Source organism: Aotus nancymaae, unplaced genomic scaffold (genome assembly GCF_030222135.1).
Source record: "Aotus nancymaae isolate 86718 unplaced genomic scaffold, 86718_ANA_hifiasm-v0.15.2.pri h1tg000014l, whole genome shotgun sequence".
In the NCBI taxonomy this organism is placed as follows: domain Eukaryota; kingdom Metazoa; phylum Chordata; class Mammalia; order Primates; family Aotidae; genus Aotus; species Aotus nancymaae.
Genome location: NW_026988425.1, coordinates 59,841,557 through 59,867,415, shown reverse-complemented (window position 1 = coordinate 59,867,415; position 25,859 = coordinate 59,841,557). Strand labels below are relative to the sequence as shown.

General features: G+C 37.3%; 1 protein-coding gene across 5 annotated transcripts in view; it reads right to left on the bottom strand.

Moving 5' to 3' along the window:
• Positions 1 to 25,859, bottom strand: part of TRAPPC13 (trafficking protein particle complex subunit 13) — a 55,151-nt gene that overhangs the window by 20,555 nt on the left and 8,737 nt on the right. For all 5 annotated transcript variants that reach the window (XM_012462264.3, XM_012462260.3, XM_012462261.3 and 2 more), the window contains exons 2-7: positions 24,579 to 24,647; positions 23,916 to 24,015; positions 22,479 to 22,563; positions 8,542 to 8,669; positions 4,372 to 4,444; positions 2,656 to 2,700 (exon numbers count right to left, since the gene is read on the bottom strand). In XM_012462264.3, coding sequence (XP_012317687.1) covers positions 2,656 to 2,700; positions 4,372 to 4,444; positions 8,542 to 8,669; positions 22,479 to 22,563; positions 23,916 to 24,015; positions 24,579 to 24,647 — 500 coding nt within the window. The remainder of the gene's footprint in view (positions 1 to 2,655; positions 2,701 to 4,371; positions 4,445 to 8,541; positions 8,670 to 22,478; positions 22,564 to 23,915; positions 24,016 to 24,578; positions 24,648 to 25,859) is intronic.

Below are 25,859 nucleotides of genomic sequence, written 5' to 3'. Positions count from 1 at the left end.
GGGAAATTAGAGTTCCATTGATTACTTCAGGGAATACAGGGCTGAACCACTTCAATAAATTGAGAATTTGTTCTCTTCTTCTTAGATTTCATAGTTAGCCTTTTTTTCCCTATATATATTTCCTTAGCTGTTTATTGAGAGCAATCTCAAATGTCACCTTCATCAAATGCATAGCTGGAAATCATTTTTCACCTCTCTAGGTACCCAGAATATGTTACTTCATGATTTGAGGTATATGTGTGGGAGGGGCTTGCATTATGGTTATGTCATGTCAGTCTCCTCTATGGGCTGCAGGTTCTTTAAGGATTAGGAAGATGTTTTGTTTATATTTCTCTTCAGTACCTGCCATAGGTCTCCATACCCAGCAGGTGACCAAATGTTTGAATCCTAGCTTCCAGTCTCACCAATCTTCTTGCAGGACTTTTCTATCTTAGAAGACTATAACAAAGTTTTTCATGAACTTGTTTTCCTTTAGGTGATTCACATATAGCATTATTAGAAACAGTATCAAAAATATGTTTGAGACAGATGTGGGGTGAATAATTTTAACTGTAAAAGGACTACAGCACAGAGCAATAAGCATCACCTACTGATATTGCTGGGGTTTATTAACTCCTACAATCTACCTGAAATTCCTGTTTGGGGTCAACATAATCTACCTCATGCTAGTGGTTGAACAGTACTTGTTTGTCTAATAGGTAATATCAAATATCTTAGACCCAAAATGCTATTTGTTCACTCCTGATTTTTAAAGTGAGATATATTTTCAAAAATTCAGAATTTTACTGAGATTATTTTGGTTGAAGTTTGTTAGCAAGGTTTAAAGATTATGTCAACATATAATGTTAACCAACAAAGGACACAAACAAAATTATCATGATTATAAAAACAGAATATTATATATAAGCAAATAAAGACTGCAAAAGAGTATGTATTAATGAAAAATCAATTACTTGGTGGGGTGGAATTGTGAATTCTTATTTCTTTATAGTGAGCATGTCACTTCTATAAATGTTTATAGAAAAACTAGCAATTAAAAAAATTATTCACAAATCACTCTGAAGATTGGTTATATAAAACTACTTGACAGGTATCTTAGTGTACTATCATATTTTTAATGAAGAAAACCTAAAATAGCTTAATATGTGACTGTTAGGATCAATTACAGAAAAAAAACCACCTATTGCCCTTTTTAGAAATTAAATTTCTAACAGAATAGTTAACATTTTTCCATTATACTATAAATGAAATCTTTTCCAGAAAAATGATGTTAGACTATTTAAATTTCACCATGCTGAATAGCTAGCTATACTGTAATTAATCAACAGTATGCCAATTAATAACAAAAAAAGAAAGAATAAATACATATTACTCCAACTCACCTATCCCCCCACAAAAGAAATGTCAACTTTGTAAACATCTAGTAATCTTCTTGATCATGCTCTTCCCTCTCATCAAATATCTATGCTCTTTCCTATGTACTTGATATTCCATGTCCATTTGTAACCCTGCTTGAATGCCTTCACTGCTTTGACACTTGTCTGTTTCCAACATGCATTCCTTTCAGACTCCAATCTAGTTTTCCTTCTCTTCCACAAAGCTTCTTTAAACTATTCCAAGATCTCATTCCCCTGAGCTCTTGTATCACATCTTTTCATATCATTCTCACTATACTGCACTCTAGGTAGTTTTGTTATTATATGCATTTTTTCTTTTATCCTAACAGGTCTTTGCTGCAGGTTAGGTTCCTTAACGTTGGCATCTTAGAAATCCTAGTTATAGTACAAACTTTACTGAGTAAAAATTTAGTTTGTAGATGGTAAAAATAAGTATCAAATTTGCCATGTGCTTGAAAATGTCTGATCATCATCTGGTTTTACAGTAGTAGAGATAAAATCTTTATTTCAAAATACTGTATTTGGGTATCTTTGAATTTATCACTGTGGTATAAAACACATGATTTTGAAGGGGCTATCAAGAGATCTGATTTTTCTGCAGCTCTAGAAGCCAAGATAAAACAGAATTTTAGAAAAAAAAAATCCAAGCAATGAATCCTTTATCCTATGGCAAGTTCTATTTAATCTCTTTCTTTTATGGTAAAAGAGCATCTTCTATTATAAAATTTACTTCTATTTTTGCCAAACTTGTTTTTCTCAAGGAGCTTTTAAAGCCATTACACCAAACTCAGAAACCTAACTCTGGCTGGCACACTGACTTCCCTGGAAATAATTTAATGTGCTGAGCTTCACTTGTCAATATTTTTCAATGTGAATGTTAAATCTATTTTGCAGGGTTAAATCTACTAATTCAATTTTTGTAATATCCAAAACCATAGGTAAATATTCAACAGATTGCTAGTGTAACCACCACCATTAAATGCAATTAGAGGGCAATCATTTAATGAAAGGAGATGAAAGCCTTATAAAATTAACAATGAGAATAAAAAATCAAGACACATTGATTCCATGTAGTTCAAAAAGATTATGAGACCTACAGTACAATTATTCACTTTTAACTTAAATCTATGATTTTTTTTCAAATAATTTACAGTCACATTGGTAATTTGCTTCAGTATTAGAATTGTATGTAAGAGATTTTTAGTCAAATAAGATCTTAATGTTTAATATGAAATCCCATTAAGCACTCAACACTTACCTCTGCATTGTAAAATTTGGTTTTCACATCCAGTGGTTTGAGAACCTGGTTAAACAAAGCATATCAATCAGGAGATTGTTATCATGTGACCATTTATTTTTATTTTTTAAAATCACATAGCTTAAATTTGTCAAAGCCATTTTCCAATTTTAATTGTTAAAAGACTTTTCTAATAGGTATGCAATACTCTTGCAAAAAAAAAAAATCCCAAATGCATTTTTTGAAAGGCTACCATTATTTCTTGATTGGGTGATAGTTAAATTACATGGGTTTTTGCTAACAAAATAATATTTTGTTAAACCAAACACATATATTTCATGTATTTTTCTCTATGTATATTCACAAAAACTGTACAAAAACTGTACAAAAACAAAAGCAACTGAGCTGGGCACTATGGCTCATGCCTGTAATCCCAGCACTTTGGGAGGCTGAGATGGGCGAATAACCTGAGATCAAGAGTTCCAGACCAGCCTGGCCAATATGGTGAAACCCTGTCTCTACTAAAAATAGAAAAAGTAGCTGGCCATGGTTGCAGGCACCTGTAATCCCAGCTACTTGGGAGGCTGAGGCAGGTGAATCACTTGAACCTGGGAGGCAGAGGTTGTGGTAAGCTGAGATCGTGCCATTGCACTCCAGCTTAGGCAACAAGAGCAAAGCTCTGTCTCCAAAAAAAAAAAAAAAAAAAAAAAAATCACTTTTTTGGTCTCAAACTCATGATCTCAGGTGATCCACCCACCTTGGCCTTCCAAAGTGCTGGGATTACAGGTGTGAACCACTGCACCAGGCCTACTTTTTATTTTCTTTCAAAAGGCATGCAAATGAGTGATGATTCAACCAAAAAAAAAAAAGATTTTTTTCCTATTAATAGTACTTTTTCTTCTACTTACAAAGGAATTAAAAAAACACATACAGCATCATATTTAGATCTATATTTATAATAGACATATGTAGTATTCACATTTCCTCACCTCCACACTTAAATGCATTAAACCAGTGGTTTTTAACTATTTTTGATAGATGCTGAAAATTGTTTATTAATAACAAAACTCAACTTAAAGTTCCAGTGATTCCTGGTCCTTGAAGGAAACTCAGTCTACTCACTCCAAGTCAATAGTCTCTCAATTTGATATTATTAATCCTCATTTTATCTGGACTTTACACTCATTTTATACCTTGTCTCCACTGTGTGTTTTGTCAGGCCATAAAAACAAGCTATTTACTTTTTAGAGACAGTCTTGCTCTGTTGACCAAGCTGGAGTGCAGTGGCGTGATCACAGCTCACTGAAGCCTTAAACTCCTGAGCTCAAGCGATCCTTCCGCCTTAGCCTCCCAAGTAGCTAGGATTACAGGCTCGTGCCACCTGTAGTTCTAGGTCATGCTGCCTGGACTGATCTTGAACTGGCCTCAAGTGATCCTCCACTGTTGGCTTTCCAAAGCGCTGGTATTATAGGTGAGAACCACCATGCCAGACTTGGCTATTTTTTTTTCTTTTATTTTGAATAAACATCTCCAAGTTTCATTACAAAAACATTATATTGGCAATTATAACGTCTCTGCTTTTATTTACCTTAATTTAGTCTGAGTTTAGACTGCTAGTCATGTGACAAATTCAAAAATATTGAGCTATTTGTTTTCCCTGCAGATAAACAGGAATAACTGTATGTTACCTGGGGGAAAATGCACATAAAAACTATTTACCATTGTTATATTCGATACCTGAAATTTGAAGAATTTTCTAAAATACATTTTTTCTCCAGCCTGAGTTGTATAACTCACAGCGCACACCAAGCTGAAACAAAAAGACGTCTTAATGATTCTGAATCATTTTTGATTTTAATAGCAATCAAACACACCTCAATTCTACTAACAAATTTGGAAAACACATATCTATGGTGTGGATGTGTGAGATTAGAGCATGAGAAAAAGTCAGAATAGATATATGAACATAACTACATGAAGAAGAAAGCTCTGATTAGTAAAATGAGATGTAACATTTTTGGAGGAGAAAATCAAAAACTTCCTGACTTCATCTGAAAGGTGAAATATATTCCAAAATAATTCTCAGAATAATCAAATATTTGAATGTATAACACAAGTTCATATAAACTAGAAGAAAAATATGGATGAAAAAACTTCTAGCTGGGCATCGCTCACGCCTGTAACCCCAGCACTTTGGGAGGCAGAGGTGGGTGGATCACTCGAGGTCAGGAGTTCAAGACCAGCCTGGCCAACGTGGTAAAACCCTCTCTCTACTAAAATTACAAAAATTAGCCAGGTGTGATGGCAGGCACCTGTAATCTCAGCTATTCGAGAGGCTAAGGCAGGACAATCGCTTGAACCTGGAAGGCACAAATTACAGTAAGTCCAGATCATGCACTGCACTCCAGCTTGGGCAACAAGAGCAAAACTCTCTCTCAAAAAAAAAAAAAAAAAAATCCAGGATAGATTTCTTAACATAAATGCAATGGGAAATACTGTTACGTAAAAAAGTTTAAATGGAATCAAAAACACTAAAACAATTACAAAGTGGAAACAAACTAGGATAAAATATTTGTAATAATATGAGAAAGTGGTTACATTTTAATATTTAATATGACAAAGGATTCCCGTAAGTTCAAAAGCAAAACATCAATATATCACTCAAAACATGAGACAAGGAATACACAATTAAATCACAGTACCAAAACTGGCTAACAAAAATGTGAAAATGTTCAGCCTCACAAGTAGTCAGAGAAACACATAAAAATAATGAGGTGATATTTTTCCATTTATCAAGATTTGGCAAAAATTCTTTTTAAGTGATATCAGAGTTGGTGAGGGTTTAGAGAAACTATCTTACCACACTGCTAGTGGTGGCAGGAAATTTGGAAAATGCTTGTATGTTCTCACAGTAAAACCACTTCAAATATTCCACATAAGGAAACATTAAGGTGTTCATCTCCATGTTATTTTTAACAGTGAAAAACTGAAAATAAGCATCCAACATTAGGAAAAACAAAAAGCACTCTACAATTGTGTTAGATGGCATTATGTAAAAAACGTTCTTCCCTTTTTTTTTTTTTTGAGATACCAGTCTCACTCTGTAGTCCAGGCTGGAATGCAGTGGCGCGATCTTGGCTCACTGCAACCTCTGCTTCCCGGGTCCTGGTTCAAGCAATTCTCCTGTTTCAGCCTCCTGAGTAGCTGGGATTACAGGTGCACACCACCATGCCCAGCTAATTTTTGTACTTTTAGTAGAGACAGGGTTTCACCATGTTAGCCAGGCTGGTCTTGAACTCCTGACCTCATGATCCACCCGCCTTGGCCTCACAAAGTGCTGGGATTATAGGCATGAGCCACCACGTCTGGTCTTTCTTTTTTTTTTTTTTTGAGGCAGGGTCCCACTGTGTCACCCAGGCTGGAGAGCAGTGGTGCAATCATGGATCACTGCAGCCTTGACCTCCTGGGCTCAAGTGATCCTCCCACTTCAGCCTCCCAACTAGTTGAGAATACAGGCATGCTCCATGTCCAGCTACTTTTTGTATTTTTTGTAGAGATGGGGTTTTGTCATGCTTCCCAGGCTGGTCTTGAACTCCCGAGCTCAAGGGTTCTACCCATCTTTACCTCCCAAAGAATTGGGGATTACATGCGTGAACCATCACACCCGGCCCAAAAACTGTTTTCAAAAAACACTGTCTGATGTGTGGGAAAATGTTACCAGTGTAATTTTTTGTTGTTGTTGCTTAAGATGGAGTCACGCTCTGTCGCCAGGCGGGAGTGCAGTGGCAAGATCTCGGCTTACTGCAGCCTCCGCCTCCCAGGTTCAAGTGATTCTCCTGCCTCAGCCTCCTGAGTAGCTGGACTACAGTCACTTGCCACCACTTTTCTTTTTTTTTTTTTTTGTATTTTTAGTAGAGACAGTGTTTCACTGTGTTAGCCAGGATGGTCTCAATCTCCTCACAGTGTATTTAAAAGGATAAAAGTATGAGCAATATGGCCAAAAGTTGGTAAAATATTAATTTATACATATTTATTTCATATACGTATGCAGAAAGACTGGAGAGAAATATATTAATATTTTAATAGTGGTTGGTTATATGAAGTGATCATATTAGTAGGTAATTTAATTTCTCCTTTATACTTGAGCTGCCTAGTACTAAGTAAGGCAGTGGCTAGGAAGAGGACTGATCAAAGCACAATACCTGCCTTCAAAGTGCTCATAGTAAGAATAGCATAGCAAGGTAGAGGATCTGAAACTAGGTTTAGATTTGAGTTCTATGTCTTCTAAACTTGCTGCTTAATTGTGCAAATCTCATTTTCTGTAAAATGGAGATTTTACACATTTGTTATCATTTCAATAAACATTGACCTCTGGTCTCTGTTAGATCCTTGGACTATAGCAGACTTCATGGATCTCATACTTTAATGGGAAAGGTAGGCACCAAATAAGTAATTATAAGTACAAAACATTTTTTAAAATGATAAATGATGGGTGCTATCTAGTCCAGGAGGTGAAGAAAGCTTCTTGAGGAAGTAGTGCTAAATCTCAGATATGAAAGATAAGTAGAAGTAAACTAAATAAAATGCCATAGGTATTCTTTTGTAAGGGAAGAATGCATTTCAATCCATGGAGTCTGGAGATAAAAGAAGTCCAATATGACTGCAGGGTGGAGAGGGAGGGAATGTGGTGATGGTAAGAATTACTGTGGTTGGTAAGAATTAGGTTGCAGAGAGCTTTGTAAAATATTTGAATTTCCTAAGGGCAATGGGAGACCATTGAAGAATTAAGTGACTTATACAAGATCACATAACTGATAAAGCTGAAATTTTAACTCTGAGAAGTCTGACTCCAAAGCTCATACCAATCAAAGAATGTACGTGAAGAAAAGTTACAACAGAGCTTGTCACCAAAATAAACTGATTAAATAATAGCTAATATTATAAACTTTAATGGGCACAAAGAGAAGTAAAAGTGGTAGAGATGAAAAACAGATAAATGAGACATATTCAGGGAATTAATAGGATATTGTGAATTGATTGGATGTAGGGTTTCTAGAGGAGATGAAGAAGTCTAAAGTTACTTCAGATGGGTCAAATTTTCATATTGCCTCTCAGACTGAAAGAAAAATAGAGCATTCACATTCAAATACATGCACAGGGCAGGAATATAGGATTTGATTTTTTTTTCCACAGCGTGCCTTATCTTGGTCCTATATTTCTGAGTTCTCAGGGTAGAGTGTATATATCCGGTTAAATACAAAACTGAAAAACTGAATTTAAAAAGAAACACTATGAACATCAGTTACTAGCACTTCAAAACACAATATAATTTTAGATTGCTACTTGGGTTTTAAACATTTTGCACAACTTTTCATTTTTTAGATTGTAGATGTAAAAAATAAAACTAGAGATAAATGATGATAAATTGGATTTTTTAATCCCAGCACTTTGGGAGGCCGAGGTGGGCGGATCACAAGGTCAAGAGATCAAGACCATCCTGTCCAACACGGTGAAACCCCATCTCTACTAAAAAAATACAAAAATTAGCTGGGCGTGGTGGCGCGCGCCTATAGTCCCGGCTACTCGGGAGGCTGAGGCAGGAGAATTGCTTGAACCCAGGAGGCAGAGATTGCAGTGAGCTGAGATTGTGCCACTGCACTCCAGCCTGGCTCCTGGCGACAGAGCAAGACTCTGTCTCAAAAATAAAAAAATTAAAAAATTGGATTTTTTTCCTACAAAACAAACATTTGGTTCAAAGTTTATTTCTGGTAAACATGTAAACATGGAACATAAACTTCCTTTTGAAGTAGGTTCCTAGGCTTCACAGTGAATAAAAAGAAAGCAAACATTTCAAATAAAGGCATATATAAGTAAAATTCTTTGAGAATTAGTAAAATTAATCCTTACATGTGTGTTCCAATTTCCTTGACTTCATGATGTATGACATCATCAATACAACAATCTGGTTTAAGTTCAGCCACTGCAGCATTGGAGGCTGAAAGGTTTAAACGCTGAGAACTTGTCTGAAGATCCGCCTTGAAAGAAAGTTAAAAAAAAAAAAAAAAGTCCAAATAAGACTGGTTACCTACAGGGTATGGATGACTATGAGTAGAAAGAGTAGGGGAATAAGAATAAGGAAAGCGGGATGAAAGGGGGAGAACAGTTTTCTGTGTAAGCCTTTCTGTATAGCTCTGAAGCTTAGAACCATAGCAATGGTACACACACCCCAAAAATAAATAAAATCAAGCAGGAATTAGGGAGAATCCAAAATGGAATACAAATAGTAACAAATGAACCTAACTGTATTACAAATGAAGAACACAATCATGCTAGGGCAGAGAGAAGGGGAAAAACGGAATTAACCTAAGTTTGGAAAACAAAATCTTGACTGTAATCTATGGCTAAAGACAAAAAGATGGCTAAGTACAAATGTACTGTAGCTACTATACATGTGTTTCTTTCAGCATTTTATATGTATACTAGGACAAAACAAAATAATACATTGTGGATAACAAGAGACAGGTTTCTTACCTTCAGAGAAAAAAAAAAGGTACAAATAAGGAAAGCAGGGAAGCTACAATGAAGCCTTTGGTGTTGGACTGGAGTTTGAGGCATAAATATGAACACATGGTTTTTAAATATATATTCAGATGAATTTCACTGAAATAGATATGCATGTATGTGCTAGTATATAACACTAAAAGATATGTAATCGTCCAAAACAAAATTAGATGCCCGAGACCAATTAATTTATAAGAGAACTAGAAAATGACATCAAAGTCACCAACTAAGAAAGCACTACCTTGTCTAAAGTAGCACTTTCCTTCCACCCAATGATGTTCCAGAATATTCTTTTTTTTCCTTTTGAACATTTATCACTTTGTCTTAAAACTACCTTCCTTTACCTCAGTTACCTTCTATCACATTCACCTTTTGCTTCCTTTGTAACATTTATAACAATCTATAATTACCTTATTTATTATTTTGTTTACCTGTTTCTTTCTGTCTCCCCTACCAGAAAAGTCTATGGAAGCAGGAACCTCTTGTCTTCTCTTGCTCACCACTATAGCACGGTGTCTGGCACGTTGTAGGCAATTGATCAGTATTTGTTGGATAATGAATGAATGAATGAATTTATGATAAAACTTCCAGGCAAAAAAAAAAATTGAGGGAAAGCAAATATCACAATAGGTCATGGGCATTAATGGAGGTTTTTACATGAGAGCTACAATTTTTAAAGTTTTTGTTTCTTTTAAAAAACAGTTTTGCAGTTAATTCTAATCCAATGTACTTATGCTAATCACTTTGAAATGGGATATTTATTAGTGCTGTGTCTTTTTGTTTGTTTGTTTGTTTTGAGACGGAGTCTCGCTCTGTCACCAGGCTGGAGTGTGTGATCTCTGCTCACTGCAACCTCTGCCTCCCTGGTTCAAGAGATTCTCCTGCCTCAACCTATCGAGTAGCTGGGACTACAAACACGCATCACGACGCCCAGCTAATTTTTGTATTTTTGGTAGAGATGGGGTTTCACCAAGTTGGCCAGAATGGCCTCAATCTCCTGACCTTGTGAGCCACCTGCCTCAACCTCCCAAATTGATGGGATTACAGGCATGAGCCACCGCACCTGGCCAGTGCTGTGTCTTTTGTTACACTCAGTTATAAAACAATAGTAGCTCACATTTATTGGGCACCTACTATGTACACGGCCCTGTTCTATTATTCATTTAATTCCTATATCCGGAAGTAAGTAGTAATATTATCCCCATTTCATAGACAATGAAACCAAGGCACAGAAAAGTAACAACTTTCCCAAGGTTATATAACTCATAAGTAATAAAGCTGAGATTCAAAATTCTTTTTTTTTTTTGAGATGGAGTTTTGCTCTTTTTGCCCAGGCTGGAGTGCAATGGCATGATCTTGGCTCACTGCAACCTCCGCCTCCCGGGTTCAAGAGATTCTCTTGTAGCTGGGATAACAGGCGCCCACCACCACACCCAGCTAATTTTTTATATTTTTAGTAGAAATGAGGTTTTACCATGTTGGCCAGGCTGGTCTTGAACTCCTGACCTCAGGTGATCTGCCCGCCTCAGCCTCCCAAAGTGCTAGGATTACAGGCATGAGCCACTGTGCCCGGCCCTAAAAATTCTTGGAAAAAAAAAAAAAATATATATATATATATATATATATATATATATTTTTTTTTTTTTTTTTTTTTTTCAGAGATGGAGTCTTGCTCTGTCACCCTGGCTGGAGGGCAGTGGCACTATCTTGGCTCACTGCAACCTCCAACTCCCAGGTTCAAGCAATTCTCCTGCCTCAGCCTCCCCAGTAGCTGGGATTACAGGCATGCACTATCAAGCCTGGCTAATTTTTGTATTTTTAGTAGAGACAGGGTTTCACCATGTTGGCCAGGCTGGTCTCGAACTTCTGGCCTCAAGTGATCTACTGCCTCAGGCTTCCAAAGTGCTAGGATTAAAGGCGTGAGCCACTGCGCCTAGATATACATTCTTAAACATGTTTGAAATTAGAGAAAATAAGAAATAATCGAATCCATTGGCTTTCTGTTGAATATGTTCTTTTATGTGTCATTTTAATCATAACTGCAGTTTTTGGATGCATAGGCTTTGAAAAGGCAGAGAGGAAAGGGGCTAGAGGGAACTTATTCTAAGTAAGTTGAACAGAGCTAGGAAAACACTACAGGTGCGAAAGCTCAAGATGCTTTCAGAAGACATCAAGACTTTGGTATAACTGGCCAGGCATGGTGGCTCACGCCTATAATTCCAGCACTTTGGGAGGCTGAGGCGGGTGCATCACTTGAGGTGAGGAGTTTGAGACCAGCCTGGCCAACATGGTGAAACCCTGTCTCTATTAAAAACACAAAAATTAGCTGGGTGTTAGTGGTGCTGCATGCCTGTAATCCCAGCTACTTGGGAGGCTGAGGCAGGAGGACAGCTTGAACCAGGCACACAGAGGTTACCCTGAGCCGATATTGTGCCCCTGCACTCCAGCCTGGCTGATAGTGTGACTCTGCTTCAAAAAGAAAAAATGTTTGGTATAGTTAATGGCTTTATGTCTAGGACTAGAGAAAAAATACTTTAAAAACATCTAGAATAACCTTCAAGAGAACAGAGAAGCATCATCTGTTTTGTTTCCTGCTATTACTCTAGTATCTAGAATCATGCCTGGCATATACATTTTTTGAATAAATGTGTGAAAGACTAGTATAGACCAGTTGTTCTCAAAGTATGGGTCCCAGACCAACACAATCAGTAGTAGCACCTGGGAACATGTTAGGAATGCAAATTCTTAAGCAACATTACAGATGAAATGAATAGGAAACTCTGGGGATAGGGCCCAGCAATCAGTGTTTTTAACAAAACCTCTGGATGATTCTGAGGCCTTCTAAAGTTTGAGAGCCACTGATACAGACCATAAAAGTTATTTACTATTTTTTATTTATAATACACCGATTACACTATTTTTTGTCTCTAGAACACTTATTTTGGTAGCATGCTGAAGTTTTCAAACTTACTGCTGAGATTTTCAAAAATTAAAAAATAAAGAAACTAGTGGTTTCCAGTTAAACATAATAGATTATACAAGCATTTGTATTTCCTTTTTTTTTTTTTTTTGAGATAGGGTCTCGTTGTTTCGCCCCAGGCTCCAGTGCAGTGGCAATATCTCGGCTCACTGCAACGTCTGCTTCCCAGGCTCAAATCATCCTCCTACCTGAGCCCCCTGAGTAGCTGGGACTACATAAACATGCCACTGCACCTGGCTAATTTTCGTGTTTTCTGTAGAATGGGGTCTCACTATGTTGCCCAAGCTGGTCTCAAACTTCTGGACTCAAGTGATCTGTCTGCCTTGGCCTCCCAAGGTGGCACTTGTATTCTCAAAAACAATATTAAGATGACAGTAAGAGAATTTAAAAAGTTCAAATCTACAATATTTTTTCCAAAATTAAAAGAACTGTAAAAAAATTAAAGCTTTGAAGCCAGAATTCTGGGTAGCTGAAGTATAATTGTGAATCTCCCAAGATAGTCTCAGAAAAATAAAAATTAAAAAATAGAACAATATAAAGCTTCACATTAATATAATAAAGGCAGCAAATGTCCAAACTTCAAACTACAGGTAAAACTAGATTCTCTTGTCATGGGCCTTTGCGAAGAACAAGAGAAGTTCAGGAAAAATTGAGCTGAAGTGAAGAGAGTAGTGCCAGAATTAATAATGTAAGCCACTGCCAGAAAGATGAAGTCCATCCTAAGTGTGAAAATACAGAGAAAGTCTATCCCTGGAAGATGAAAGCACAGTCTACAGGAAAGAGACTTATAAGTATGTTTGACTGTTAAGAGGCAATTTTGGAAAGATAATGGAAAAGTGGGAAAAAAAGAGAGTTTAAAAAGGAGAGGCCTCTTAGAAGCTCTGCAGTGAGGGAAATAAACAAGCAAAAGGAAAATATTTAGGATGCTACAATCCTAAGAAATGAGAAAAACTGAGGATCACATATCTTTTCTTTTTTCACTACCCTCCTCAAAATCCAACCAGTAAAAACAAAAGAATACTTTGCTCACACAGCCAAAGCACCCCAAACTGCATTTCACAGAATGCAAAGCCAACAACAGTCTTCCTTTATATAAAATATACTATAAAAAAGGGCCGGGCGTGGTGGCTCAATGTCTATAATCCCAGCACTTTCGGAGGCCGAGGCAGGCAGATAACGAGGTCAGGAGTTTGAAACCAGCCTGGCCAATATGGTGAAACCCTGTCTCTACTAAAAATACAAAAAAATTAGCCGGGCTTGGTGGCACACGCCTGTAGTCTCAGCTACTCGGGAGGCTGAGGCAGAAGAATTGCTTGAACCTGGGAGGCAGAGGTTGCAGTGAGCTGAGATTGCACCATTGCACTCCAGCCTGTGCGACAGAGCGAGACTCCATCTCAAAAAACAAACAAACAAATGAAAAATACTATTAAAAATACAGATGAGAATTTGAACAATTCACAGATAAAAATGGCTGCCCCAATAGTAAAACAGAAAAAAAGTGACATAATACTGAAGCTGATTTATATATCTCAAAAAAAAATTGGAGCTATAAAAAGTAAAGAAATTAAATAGTAGTTGATTGACTTTAGGAAAGAAATAGAAGAACAAGGTAATGAAGACTAAATTACAAGGCACCCAAGGAAAAACAGATTCGAATGAAAATTTACTGAGGGCACTAAAGAAAAGCAGGCAAACAAGATCCAATTTACATGTAACTGGAGTCTGTAAAATGATTAAAAAAAACAGAACTAATATTAAAAATATAATCCATGAAAACTTTCTGGAAATAAAAGATCTGAATGTACCTATTGAAAGGGTCCACTTGGAATCAGGGAAATTACACCCAAAGACCAATTCTGAAACACATAGAAAAAAATCACCAAGGCCTTCAGGAAAAATTATGAAATAACTTACAAGGCAAGAGAATTAGACTGACCTCAATCCTCTCAAAAACAACATATACAGCTGAGCAATAAAGGAATAGCATTTTCTAAAAAATAAGGAGATAAAAATGTAAACAAAAGGTTTTAAATCTAGCCAAACTGTCCTTCAAGTATTGAAAAACTCCTTTGAACAAGGGCGAATATTGTACCCACAAGATCCTCCCGAACAATCTACTTGAGATATCTACTGCATCCAACCAAGATGTAAATAAAAAATGGAAAAATAGGGGAAAGGGAAAGAGAAAAGCAGTGCAAGCAACAGATGAGAGTTAAAGAATATTAAGATAAACTAAAGACCACATAGTAAGAGGATAAGTTAAAAAAACAGGGAACTAGGGAGGTGGGCACTGGGACATTATAAAATTGTAAATACAAAGATAAAAACTAGAACAAAAATATAAACCTTCCTAAATCCCAAAAGACATAAAATAAATAAATAATAAAGATGTAGAGATAAAAAGCACAGTAAATATAGCACAATACACTTAATGTTTTAATATAATGTAACACAGTTGAAACAAAGCATATCAAACTTACTAATACATATGAATGGACTTATTAAAAAAATTCAATTTGACTCACAAAGCAAGACTCAACCATATTTTGCATACAAAAGACATAAATAAAGACAAAATGGACCAGTTGTGATGGCTAACACCTGTAATCCCAGCATTTTGGGAGGCGGAGGAAGGAGGATGGCTTGAAGCCAGCAGTTCAAAACCAGCCTGGGTAACAAAGTAAGACATCATCTCTACTACCAAGGAAAAAAAAATTAGCTCAGCACAGTGGCAGGTACCTGTGGTACCAGCTACTTGAGAGACTAAAGAGGGAAGATGACTTGAACCCAGAAGTTGGAGTCTACAGTGAGCTAGGATTACGGCACTGTACTCCAGCATGGGCAACAGACCAAGACCCTATCTCTTTCTTTTTTTTTTTTTGAGATGGAGTCCCACTTTGTCATCCAGGCTGGAGCAGAATGGCGTGACCTCTGCTCACTGCAACCTCTGCCTCCTAGGTTCAAGTGATTCTCCTGCCTCAGCCTCCCGAGTTGCTGGGATTACAGCAACATGTTACTATGCCTGGCTAATTTTTTGTATTTTTAGTAGAGACAAAGTTTCACCATGTTGGCCAGGCTGGGCTTGAACTCCTGACCTTAGGTAATCTGCCCACCTCGGCCTCCCAAAGTGCTGGGATTACAGGCATGAGCCACCGCGCCCAGCCCACAAGACTCTATCTCTTAAAAAAAAGAGACAAAATGATTCAGAGAGGCTAAAAAATAAAGATATGGGCAAAAAGCATACCAACCAAACTGAAATAGTAAAAATGTAAGGGTAGTGGCACAGATATGAAAAATAAGATTCAAGCCAAAAAGCATGAAACATGGCAAAAGAAAATATTTTTAAAGTTAAGAGCCACAATTTACAATGACTAACAATGATTATAAATATGCACCAAACAGCATAGTTTACATAAAGAAAAATATATGAGATTTTAGAAGATATAAATAGAAATACACAAGTTATAAGAGACAAACATGCAACTCTTAGTATAAGACAGATGAAGTTGATAATAAATAAAGATGTAGAATCCAGACCTAAACAACACAATTGATAAAACATCTCTTATGGGCCATGCACGGTGGCTCATGCCTGTAATCCCAGGACATTGGGAGGCTGAGGTGGGCGGATCATGAGGTCAGGAATTCAAGACCAGACTGGCCAACATGGTGAAACCCCACCTCTACTAAAAAATACAAAAATTAGCTGGGCATGGTGGCTCGTGCCTGTAATCCCAGCTACTTGGGAGGCTGAGGTAGGAGAATTGCTTGAACCAGGACCAGGGAGGCAGAGGTTGCAGTGAGCCGAGATTGCGCCACTGCACTCCAGCCTGGGCTACAGAGCAAGATTCCATCACAAAAAAAAAAAAGAAAAAAAATAGCTCTTATGAATATACATATATAGCTTTACAACCAATAATAAAGCATACACATTCTTCTCAAGTGCACATGGAAAATTCATAAAAATTCAATATTGGGTCATAAGACATCATCAGTAAGTTCCACAAGCTGAAATATCACAAGAACAACACTGATTGCAATGTAATAAAACTAAATTATTAGTAACAATAAAAAAAAATAAGCCTTTCTCCCTAAAAAGCTTTTCCATTAAACAACCCTTGGTTAGTAGGTGAAATACAAATAAAATCACACAATTATTTAAAAAGCAACGATAAAAATATTTAAAGAGCTGTTAATTTGGGCAATTTTGGAAAGTAATTTTACATTGATTATCATGCCTTAATGTAAGGGTGTTTGGGACCTGTTCAATGCTGCTACTACCTCATCGGCTCTTCCTTCCACCATGAATTTTTAATTTTTAATTTAATTTTTAAATTTGGTCTCACTACTTTGGGCAACATAGCAAGATCTTGTCTCTAAAAAATAAAAAGTAATTAGCCAGGTGTGGTGGTATATGCAATTGTAGTTACAGCTACTCAGGAGGCTAAGATGGGAGAATCGCTTGAGCCCTGGAGGTGGAGGTTACAGTGAGCTATGATCGCACCAGCCTGGGCAACAGAGTGAAACTTCACCTCTTTTTTATTTTTGGAGATGGAGTCTCGCCCTGTCACCAGGCTGGAGTCCAGTGGTGCGAGCTTGGCTCACTGCAACCTCCACCTCCTGGGTTCAAGCGATTCTCCTGCCTCAGCCTCCCAAATAGCTGAGACTACAGGATTACCAACCATGCCAGGTAATTTTTGTATTTTTAGTAGAGATGGGGTTTCACCATGTTGGCCAGGATGGTCTCGATCTCCTAACCTCATGATCTGCCCACCTCAGCCTCCCAAAGTGCTGGGATTATAGGCATGAGCCACTGCGCCAGGACAACCTCACCTCTTAATGTCAAAAGTAATGAGAATAAAAATGCTATGCATTTGTATGTTCAGGATATAAAAAGCAGTGAATCAGAGGAAAATTAACTTTTATCAATATAAATCAAAGAATCAAAAAAGAATAAAATTCCTAGCTAAAAAAATAGTAGAAAAAGAATAAAGTAAATAAACAGAAGCATAATAAAAGCAAAGCACAAATTAATGGAGAAAAGAAATATACTGGATATAAACAATCTTTTAAGTCTTGGATTCTTTTTGAAGTTAAAATACACAAACCAAGAGCCAGCTAACTTAAGAACAAATTAAACCTAAGAAATGACCAGGGGAAAATATCACAACAGAAGAAAATTTTAAGAGCCTACTTTACAGACCTCTATGCAAATAAATGCGAAAATCTACATGAACTGAAATGAATTATTTCCTAGAAAAAAACAGCTCAGCAAAATTGACACCCTTAGAGATAGGCTGCTTAAACATATCCATAGAAAAAAAAAAAGAAATAAAAAATGTAATCAAGGATCTCCCCCAATAAAAAAAAAAAAATCAGCCCATATGATTTTGCAGGGAATTCTACAAATCCTTCAAGGAATAGGTAATCTAAATGATCCACAGTTCTCTGTATTTGTTTTTGTTTTTTTTTTTTTTCTCAGACAGGGTATTGCCCTGTCATCCAGGCTAGTGGCACAATGTAGTGGCACAATTATAGCTCATTGCAGCCTCTAATTCATGAGTTCAAGTGATCCTCCTGCCTCAGCCTCCCAAGTAGATAGGACTACAAATATGTGTGCCACAGCCAGATAATTTTAATTTTTTTTTGGTAGAGACAGCGATCATGATATTGCCCAGGCTAGTCCTGAACTCCTGGGCTCAAGGGATCCTCTTGCCTCGTCTCCCAAAGTGCTAGGATTACAGCCATGAGCCACTGAGTCTAGCCTGATGCACACATTGTTCTAAAGCACTGAAAATAAAGAAAAAATGTCTGAAATCTTTAATTAAGCAACCATAATACTGACACCTAAAACCTGATAAAAAACACACACAAATACAGGTCAATATCATGCTGTGCTTCATGACCTATATCCTCCTAAATGATTCTGATGTCACAAATGGCTTATCTGGCTAGGTGCGATAGCTCACTTATGTAATCCCAGCACTTTGGGAGGCTGAGGCCGGAGGATCACTTGAGTTCAGGAGTTCAAGACCTGCTTGAGAAACATAGTGAGACCTTGTCTCTAAAAGAGCATTAAAAAATTAGACAGGGATAGTGTCACACCCTGTAGTCTAGCTACTTAGGAGGCTAAGGCAGTAGGATCCCTTCAGCCCAGGAGTTTGAGGCTGCAGTGAGCTATGATCATGCTATTGCACTCCATCTTGGGTGACAGAGCTAGATCCTGCCTCAAAAAAAAAAAAAAAAAAAGGAAAAAGAAAAAGAAAAATAGCATTATTCATATATCATGAATCTGTCTAGTTGAGCCTAAGAACACCCTTGGTGAGTACTGCACTGCTTAATAAATAGCTATTATTGTTATTATAAAAGTGAATAAAGGCATGAAATATAAATCAATGTTTTAGAACATGCATACTACTGTATTCTTTTATTTTTATAGTACTGACATCTTAAATTACAGGCCTTTGCTATTTCATTAATCTTTCTTATAAGAATAAATTCAATATTTACTGATTGCCAAGAAATTCAACATTTACAACATACAAAGACAAAAGTATATGTTCTCAAACTTCTGAAAATCAGATCTTTTCACAATTGAATGCAGAGGTTGGCAAACTTTTTCTCCAAAGTCATTAACAAATATTTTAGATTTTGCAGGTCACACAATCTCTGTTGCAACTATACAACTCTGTTGTAGTAGCTGGAAATCAGTCACAGATAATACATAAACAAATGAGTATGGCTGTGTGTCAATAAAACTTTATTAATGGACACCAACATTCGAATTTCTTTTTTGTTTGTTTGTTTGTAGAGGTGGTGCTTTGCTGTTTTGTGTAGGCTGGTCTCAAACTCTTAGCCTGAAGCAATCTTCCTGCCTTGGCTCCCAAAGCACAGGGATTATAAGTATGAGCCACCGCATCTGGCCTAAAATTTGAATTTCATATAATTTTCACATGTCACTAAATATTCTAAATACTCTTTTCTTTTCAATCATTTGAAAAGGTGAAAACCATTCTTAGTTCAAAAGCCTATAAAAACAGGCAACGGACCAAATTTGGTCTTTAGGCTGTCATTTGCCAACCCCTGATTTAATTAAAGGTAGAAACTCCATCCATATATGACAAACATATGTACGTATATGCACAAATTCGTATCCAGTTTCTGGAAGTTGAGTCTATTTGTTCTCTAAGGTCCTTGTTAACTTTAAAACTCCATGATCATTTTCAAACTCATTCTAATTAGAGGTCCTTTTTGGCAATACTCCCATTATCTGAACTAATCACTCTAAGACAGGTTTGGCAACAACTTCTCCCCGACATACTGTGAATTCCTACCTTCTTTTTTTCTTTTTCTTTTTTCTTTTTTTTTTTGAGACAGAGTCTCGCTCTGTTACTCAGGTGGCTGGAGCGCAGTGGCACAATCCCGCCTCACTGCAACCTCCACCTCCTGGGTACAAGCGATTCTCCTGCCTCAGCCTCTCAAGTAGCTGGGACTACAGGTACGTGCCACCACACCACACTAGGTTAATTTTTGTAATTTTAGTAGAGAAGGGGTTTCACCTGGTTAGCCAGGATAGTCTCTATCTCCTGACCTCATGATTCGCCCGCTTTGGCCTCCCAAAGTGCTGGGATTACAGGTCTGAGCCACCGCGCCTGGCCCACTTTTTCTTTTGAAAAAATTTTTGTTAGCCAAGTTAGCATATTCTATCTTTTAATTTCTAAACTATTTCAAAGGTCTTCTAAGTGTTCCATTTTCTACAAAGCATCCCATACAATGTGCTCATATCAGTTTTTCTAACACAAAGAGTGATCAAAAGCCAACTGCCTACTGTTTTTTAATTTTTTTTCAGAGACAGGGTCTTGTACTGTACCTCATGCTGGAGTGCCCAGGCATAACTCACTGCAGCCTCAAACTCCTGGACTTAAACAATCCTCCCGCTTCAGCTTCATGAGTAGCTGGGACTATAGGTGTGTGCCAGCATGCTCAACTACCTTTAAAATTGTTTGTAGAGATGGGGTCTCATTATATTTCCTAGGCTGGTCTTGAACGCCTGGCCTCAAGCAATCCTTCTGCCTCAGCCTCCTAAAGTGTTGGGATTCCAGATGTGAGCTATTGAGCCTGGCCAGATTTTTTTTAAATTAATTTTTTTGCCTACCATTTTGAAAAATAATTTTTCAAAAAAGGCTAAATAAAACCTTAGTCTGACTTTCAGGATGCTCTATTGTATGGCTACTGATATAGTTTGGCTCTGTGTCCCTACCCAAATCTCATTTTGTAGCTCCCATAATTCCCATGTATTATGGGAGGGACCTGGTAGAGATAACTGAATCATGGGGGTGGGTCTTTCCCATGCTGTTCTCATGACGGCAAATAAGTCTCATGAGATCTGATGGTTTTATTTATTTATTTATTTATTTATTTTTGAGACAGAGTTGCGCTCTTGTTACCCAGGCTGGAGTGCAATGGCACGATCTCGGCTCACCGCAACCTCCACCTCCTGGGTTCAAGCAATTCTCCTGCCTCAGCCTCCCGAGTAGCTGGGACTACAGGCATGCGCCACCATGCCCAGCTCATTTTTGTATTATTTAGTAGAGACGGGGTTTCACCTTGTTGACCAGGATGGTCTCGATCTCTTGACCTCGTGATCCACCCGCCTCAGCCTCCCAAAGTGCTAGGATTATAGGCGTGAGCCACCGTGCCTGGCATGGTTTTATTTATTAATTTTTAAGATGAATTGTTGCTCTGTCACCCAGACAGCCTGGAGTGCAGTGGCACAGTCTTGGCTCCCTGCAACCTCAGCCTCCCAGGTTCAAGTGATTCTCTTGCCTCAGCCTTCCAGGTAGCTGGGATTACAGGTACACGCTACTGCTCCCAGCTAATTTTTTGTATTTTTAGTAGAGATGGTGTTTCACCATGTTGGACAGGATGGTCTCAAACTCCTGACCTTGGCCCCCCAAAGTACAGGGATTACAGGTGTGAGCCACTACACCCAGCTAAGATCTGATGGTTTTTTTTTTTTTGAGATGGAGTTTTGCTTTTGTCACCTAGGCTGGAGTGCAGTGGCACAATCTTGGCTCACTGCAACCTCTGCCTCCCAGGTTCAAGCGATTCTCCTGCCTCAGCCTCCCGAGTAGTTGGGATTACTGGTGCATGCCACCACACCCCGTTAATTTTTGTATTTTTAGTAGAGACTGGATTTTGACATGTTGGCCAAGTTGGTCTTGAACTACTGACCTCAGGTAATCCACCCATCTCGCCTCCCAAAGTGCTGGGATTACAGGCGTGAGCCACCACACCTGGCCGACCTGATGGTTTTAAAAATGAGAGTTTCCCTGCACAAGCTCTCTCTTTGCCTGTTGCCATCCATGTGAGATGTGACTTGCTCCTCCTTGCCTTTCGCCAGGATGGTGAGCCCTCCCCAGCCACATGGAACTGTAAGTCCATTAAAGTCTCTCTTTTGTAAATTGCTCTGTCTTGGGTATGACTTTATCAGCAGCATGAAAAAAGAACTAATACAGCTACTATTCATCTGTACCACCTTACCTACTCTTACCAAGTGAAATTTGTTCACTGTTGTAACACAAGTGTACTGCTATGTCTTTGCCTCTGACTACCATGTCTCCCGTGCCTTGTTGTCTGTACCCTCCCATTCTTTCAAAATCCTCTTTGCATTCCCTCTTCTCCAAGAAACCTTCCTGACTGATATAATTCCCAGTGATCTTTCCTCTTCTATGTTAATGACATATATTAATAAATACTTAAACTGCTATTTACCTTTGACTAGTACATTTTCTCACCCAAGCAATCACAAACCTTGTTGAATAGGAAAAATGTTTTTGTGCCTAGCACAATACTTACAATTTTAGGCATTCATTAGTGCTTGTTAATGAGAATTAAAAATTCTTTTATCAAACATCATTTAATAAAGTGCCAAAAACATAACAGATATTTAAAAAAACTTTTTTTTTGAGATGGAGTCTCACTCTGTCCTCCATGCTGCAGTTCAGTGGTGCGATCTTGGCTCACTGCAACTCTCACCTCCTGGGTTCAAGTGATTCTCCTGCTTTAGCCTCCCAAGCAGCTGAGACTACAGGTGCCTGCCACCACACCTGGCTAATTTTTGTATTTTTAGTAGAGATGGGGTTTCACCATGTTGGCCAGGCTAGTCTCGAACTCCTAACCTTAGGTGATCCATCTGCTTTGGCCTCCCAAAGTGTTGGGATTACAGGCATTAGCCACCATGCCCAGCCTAAAAAAATTTTTTTAAAGAGTAAAATACATCCCAAGTAAGAATGTTACTTACTTTTACCAATATGTCTTTTACAACTTGATTGCTATCATTATGAACACTGATGTAACTGGAAAAGGTCTCTCCCAAAAATATATTCCTGTAAAATAAAATAAGTTTTTAGGCAGAAATCCATTTAGGTTTCACAATAAATATTCTGTTTGAGAATCACTAAGAACTTCAAATGGAGAAAAATTTACTAAAAGGTAAGATCTGGTAAAATATTGTTTCAACATTCCTTTGTTCACATTAGGTCACTCTTTCATTACCTAGCGCAATTCAAAACATGAATGTAATCTACAAAGCATGATGTATCTTGGCCTTTGACTATTGTACAAAATGCCAATCTCGATAGAGATAAGACTCACTGAAATCACATCTATGCTAAAGTCTTAAGATTTGTATCTGAACAGGTTAGAAAAAGCCAAGTTTCCATTCTTGAAATAATTTATGCCCTGAGTCTAGAAGAGATCTAAGTTACTGATATTGAAGTATTTTTACCAATTTATTTCCTAAGTTATTTGAATAAAAATCAGCAGTGGCTTTATGTTACATAGTTTTATACTTTTTACATGAACATATTTCCCAGTTTTTCAAGATGCTAGTCAATGACCACATTCTGTAAAACTATAAAAACAATCTGTAAAATTCCTTTTTTGTCTCAAATTCTGTGAGTTGCAAACAGAGTGGAACCAGGGGCTTCGACCTTATTATTAATCTAGAACAACAATAAAGCTAAGAATAACAGAAGAAATAATTGTAGAGTTCCTCATTAGCTGACAAGTCTGATAATTCATCTTGGGAGAGGACTATGAGGCCAAAAAAAAAAAGAGCTGCTTCTGAAAAAGACATTTAGATTAGTAGTTAAAAGAATTATGTAGCCATTGAAAAATATAATAGGATCTAAAGAAGAAAGTTAAAATTCTATTACCCTCGGAACCACTATTAACATTTTATTTTGGTATATATCTTTTTTTTTTTTTTTAAATAGGAGAAAGCTATAATCACATAGTATGCTTTTTAGTAATATTTTTGCCACTCAAATGTATCATGGGCTGCGTGCGTTGGCTCATGCCTATAATCCCAGCACTTTAGGAGGCAGAGGCAGGTGGATCACCAGAGGTCACGAGTTCAAGATCAGCCTGGCTAACATGGTGAAACACGGTCTCTACTAAAAACACAAAAATTAGTCAGGGCAGTGGTGTGTGCCTGTATCCCAACTACTCAGGAGGCTGAGGCAGGAGAACTGCTTGAATCCAGGAGGTGGAAGTTGCACTGAGCTGAGATAGTACCACTGCACTCCAGCCTGGGCAACAGAGCAAGACTCCCATCTCAGAAAAAAAAAAAAAAAAGTAAATGTATCATAAAGTGTTTTCCCATCCCATAGCTCTTTTTGAAAACATAATTTGTAATAGCTTTACAAGGTTTCTTATGTGACTGTGTCATGCCTACCCAAAATTTTGTGGTAAAGTCAGCATTTCTCCCAACATTAAAACTTCTGCACCATTAACAGTTGAAGGATCATCTCTCATCAGCTGGTTAAAGAGATCACCTGAATGAAGAGAAAAACATAAAATTCTAACATCTACCTTTTAAATAACTTTTACTTATATAAAGAAATGGCTGAGAGAGATATTTTAAAAAACAACCTCTTGACAAAAATGAGATTTAAAAAGTCTAACTTCTAGATTTTAATACAACAAAAGCATGTCAAAAAAATTCTGATCTCACAGGGAATGAACACTTTAGAAACAAAGAAAAATGTACAAAATATACTATAGAAAGCCCCAATAATTCTAAATAAAAGGAATGCTAATACATATATTGATGCAACATTTAGGATGAAGGCAATTTTAATAGCATTATGAATATATGAATGTATCTTAAACTGTAAGTCGCATAGTGCCATAGTATATAAATATAACATGGACTTGCAGAGTACAAATAAGGCCTGTTACTCAGATGGCCACCTTTCACATGATACAAAAATAGGCAACAAAGAATCTAGCAAATGGTTAGTATAAGATTTACAAGGCTAGGCTTAGTCCAAGGTAATGCACCAATTCAGGTTTCAACTTTTTCCTAAGTATAAATAGAGGAAAGCATGTGCCATACCAGGTAAGTCTTTCTCTTCACAAGTTACTGGGATATTGGTGAATAAAGTAGGCTTAGTCAGCCGCATCACTGTGAAGTAAAAAAGTAAAACAAAACAAAACATTAATACTGCTTAGGGTTAATATTCTCAAGTCTAGTGTATGATATTCATCCATTTTATACTAACATAAAATATCATCTAAATACTTTCTAAATATAATACTACATACTTCCTAAGGTAGTATTACATACTACCTTATGTATGTAAAATTAAAAATTTTAATGTTACAAAAATAATTTTATATAAAAACCACTTATTTACAACCTATGAATTATAAAAATTAAATGTAACTATAATATACATTCATTATAGAGAACCTGGAAATTATTTTTAAAGCTTAAATAATATTAGGAACATAAGGCTTTAAAAAATTCCAAGTGACTTCACTGTAAACAATATCCGGCCGGGCGCGGTGGCTCACGCCTGTAATCCCAGCACTTTGGGAGGCGGAGGCGGGTGGATCACAAGGTCAAGAGATAGAGACCATCCTGGTCAACATGGTGAAACCCCATCTCTACTAAAAATACAAAAAATTAGCTGGGCACGGTGGCGCGTGCCTGTAATCCCAGCTACTCGGGAGGCTGAGGCAGGAGAATTGCCTGAACCCAGGAGGTGGAGGTTGCGGTGAGTCGAGATTGCGCCATTGCACTCCAGCCTGGGTAACAAGAGCTAAACTCCATCTCAAAACAAAAAACAAAAAACAAAAAACAAAAAAACAAAAAAAACAATATCAACAAAATATGAACACTGGAAACTCAGTAAGTGTTTTTTTGCTTTTTTTTTTTTTTTTGAGACAGAGCCTTACTCTGTCACCAGGCTGGAGTGTAGTGGTGCGATCTCAACTCACTGCTACCTTCGCCTCCCAGGTTCAAGAGATTCTCCTGCCTCAGGCTCCCAAGTAGTTGGGATTACAGGAACACACCACCATGTCTGATTTTTTTTTTTTTTTTTTTTGTATTTTTAGTAGAGATGGGGTTTCACTACGTTGGCCAGGCTGGTCTCGAACTCCTGACCTCAAGTGATCTACCCACCTTGGCTTCCCAAAGTGCTGGTATTATAGGCATGAGCCACCACACCTGGCCAATTCTTTAAGTAATATTAATTCTGTGTAGAAATTATAAAAATGTCGGTTAACGTATAGGTTTATATAATTCCAACCAAAACTAAGATTTATTTTTGGAACATGACAGAATGTATCTAACGTTTATCTAGATAAACAAATAAATGAAAATAAGCTAAGA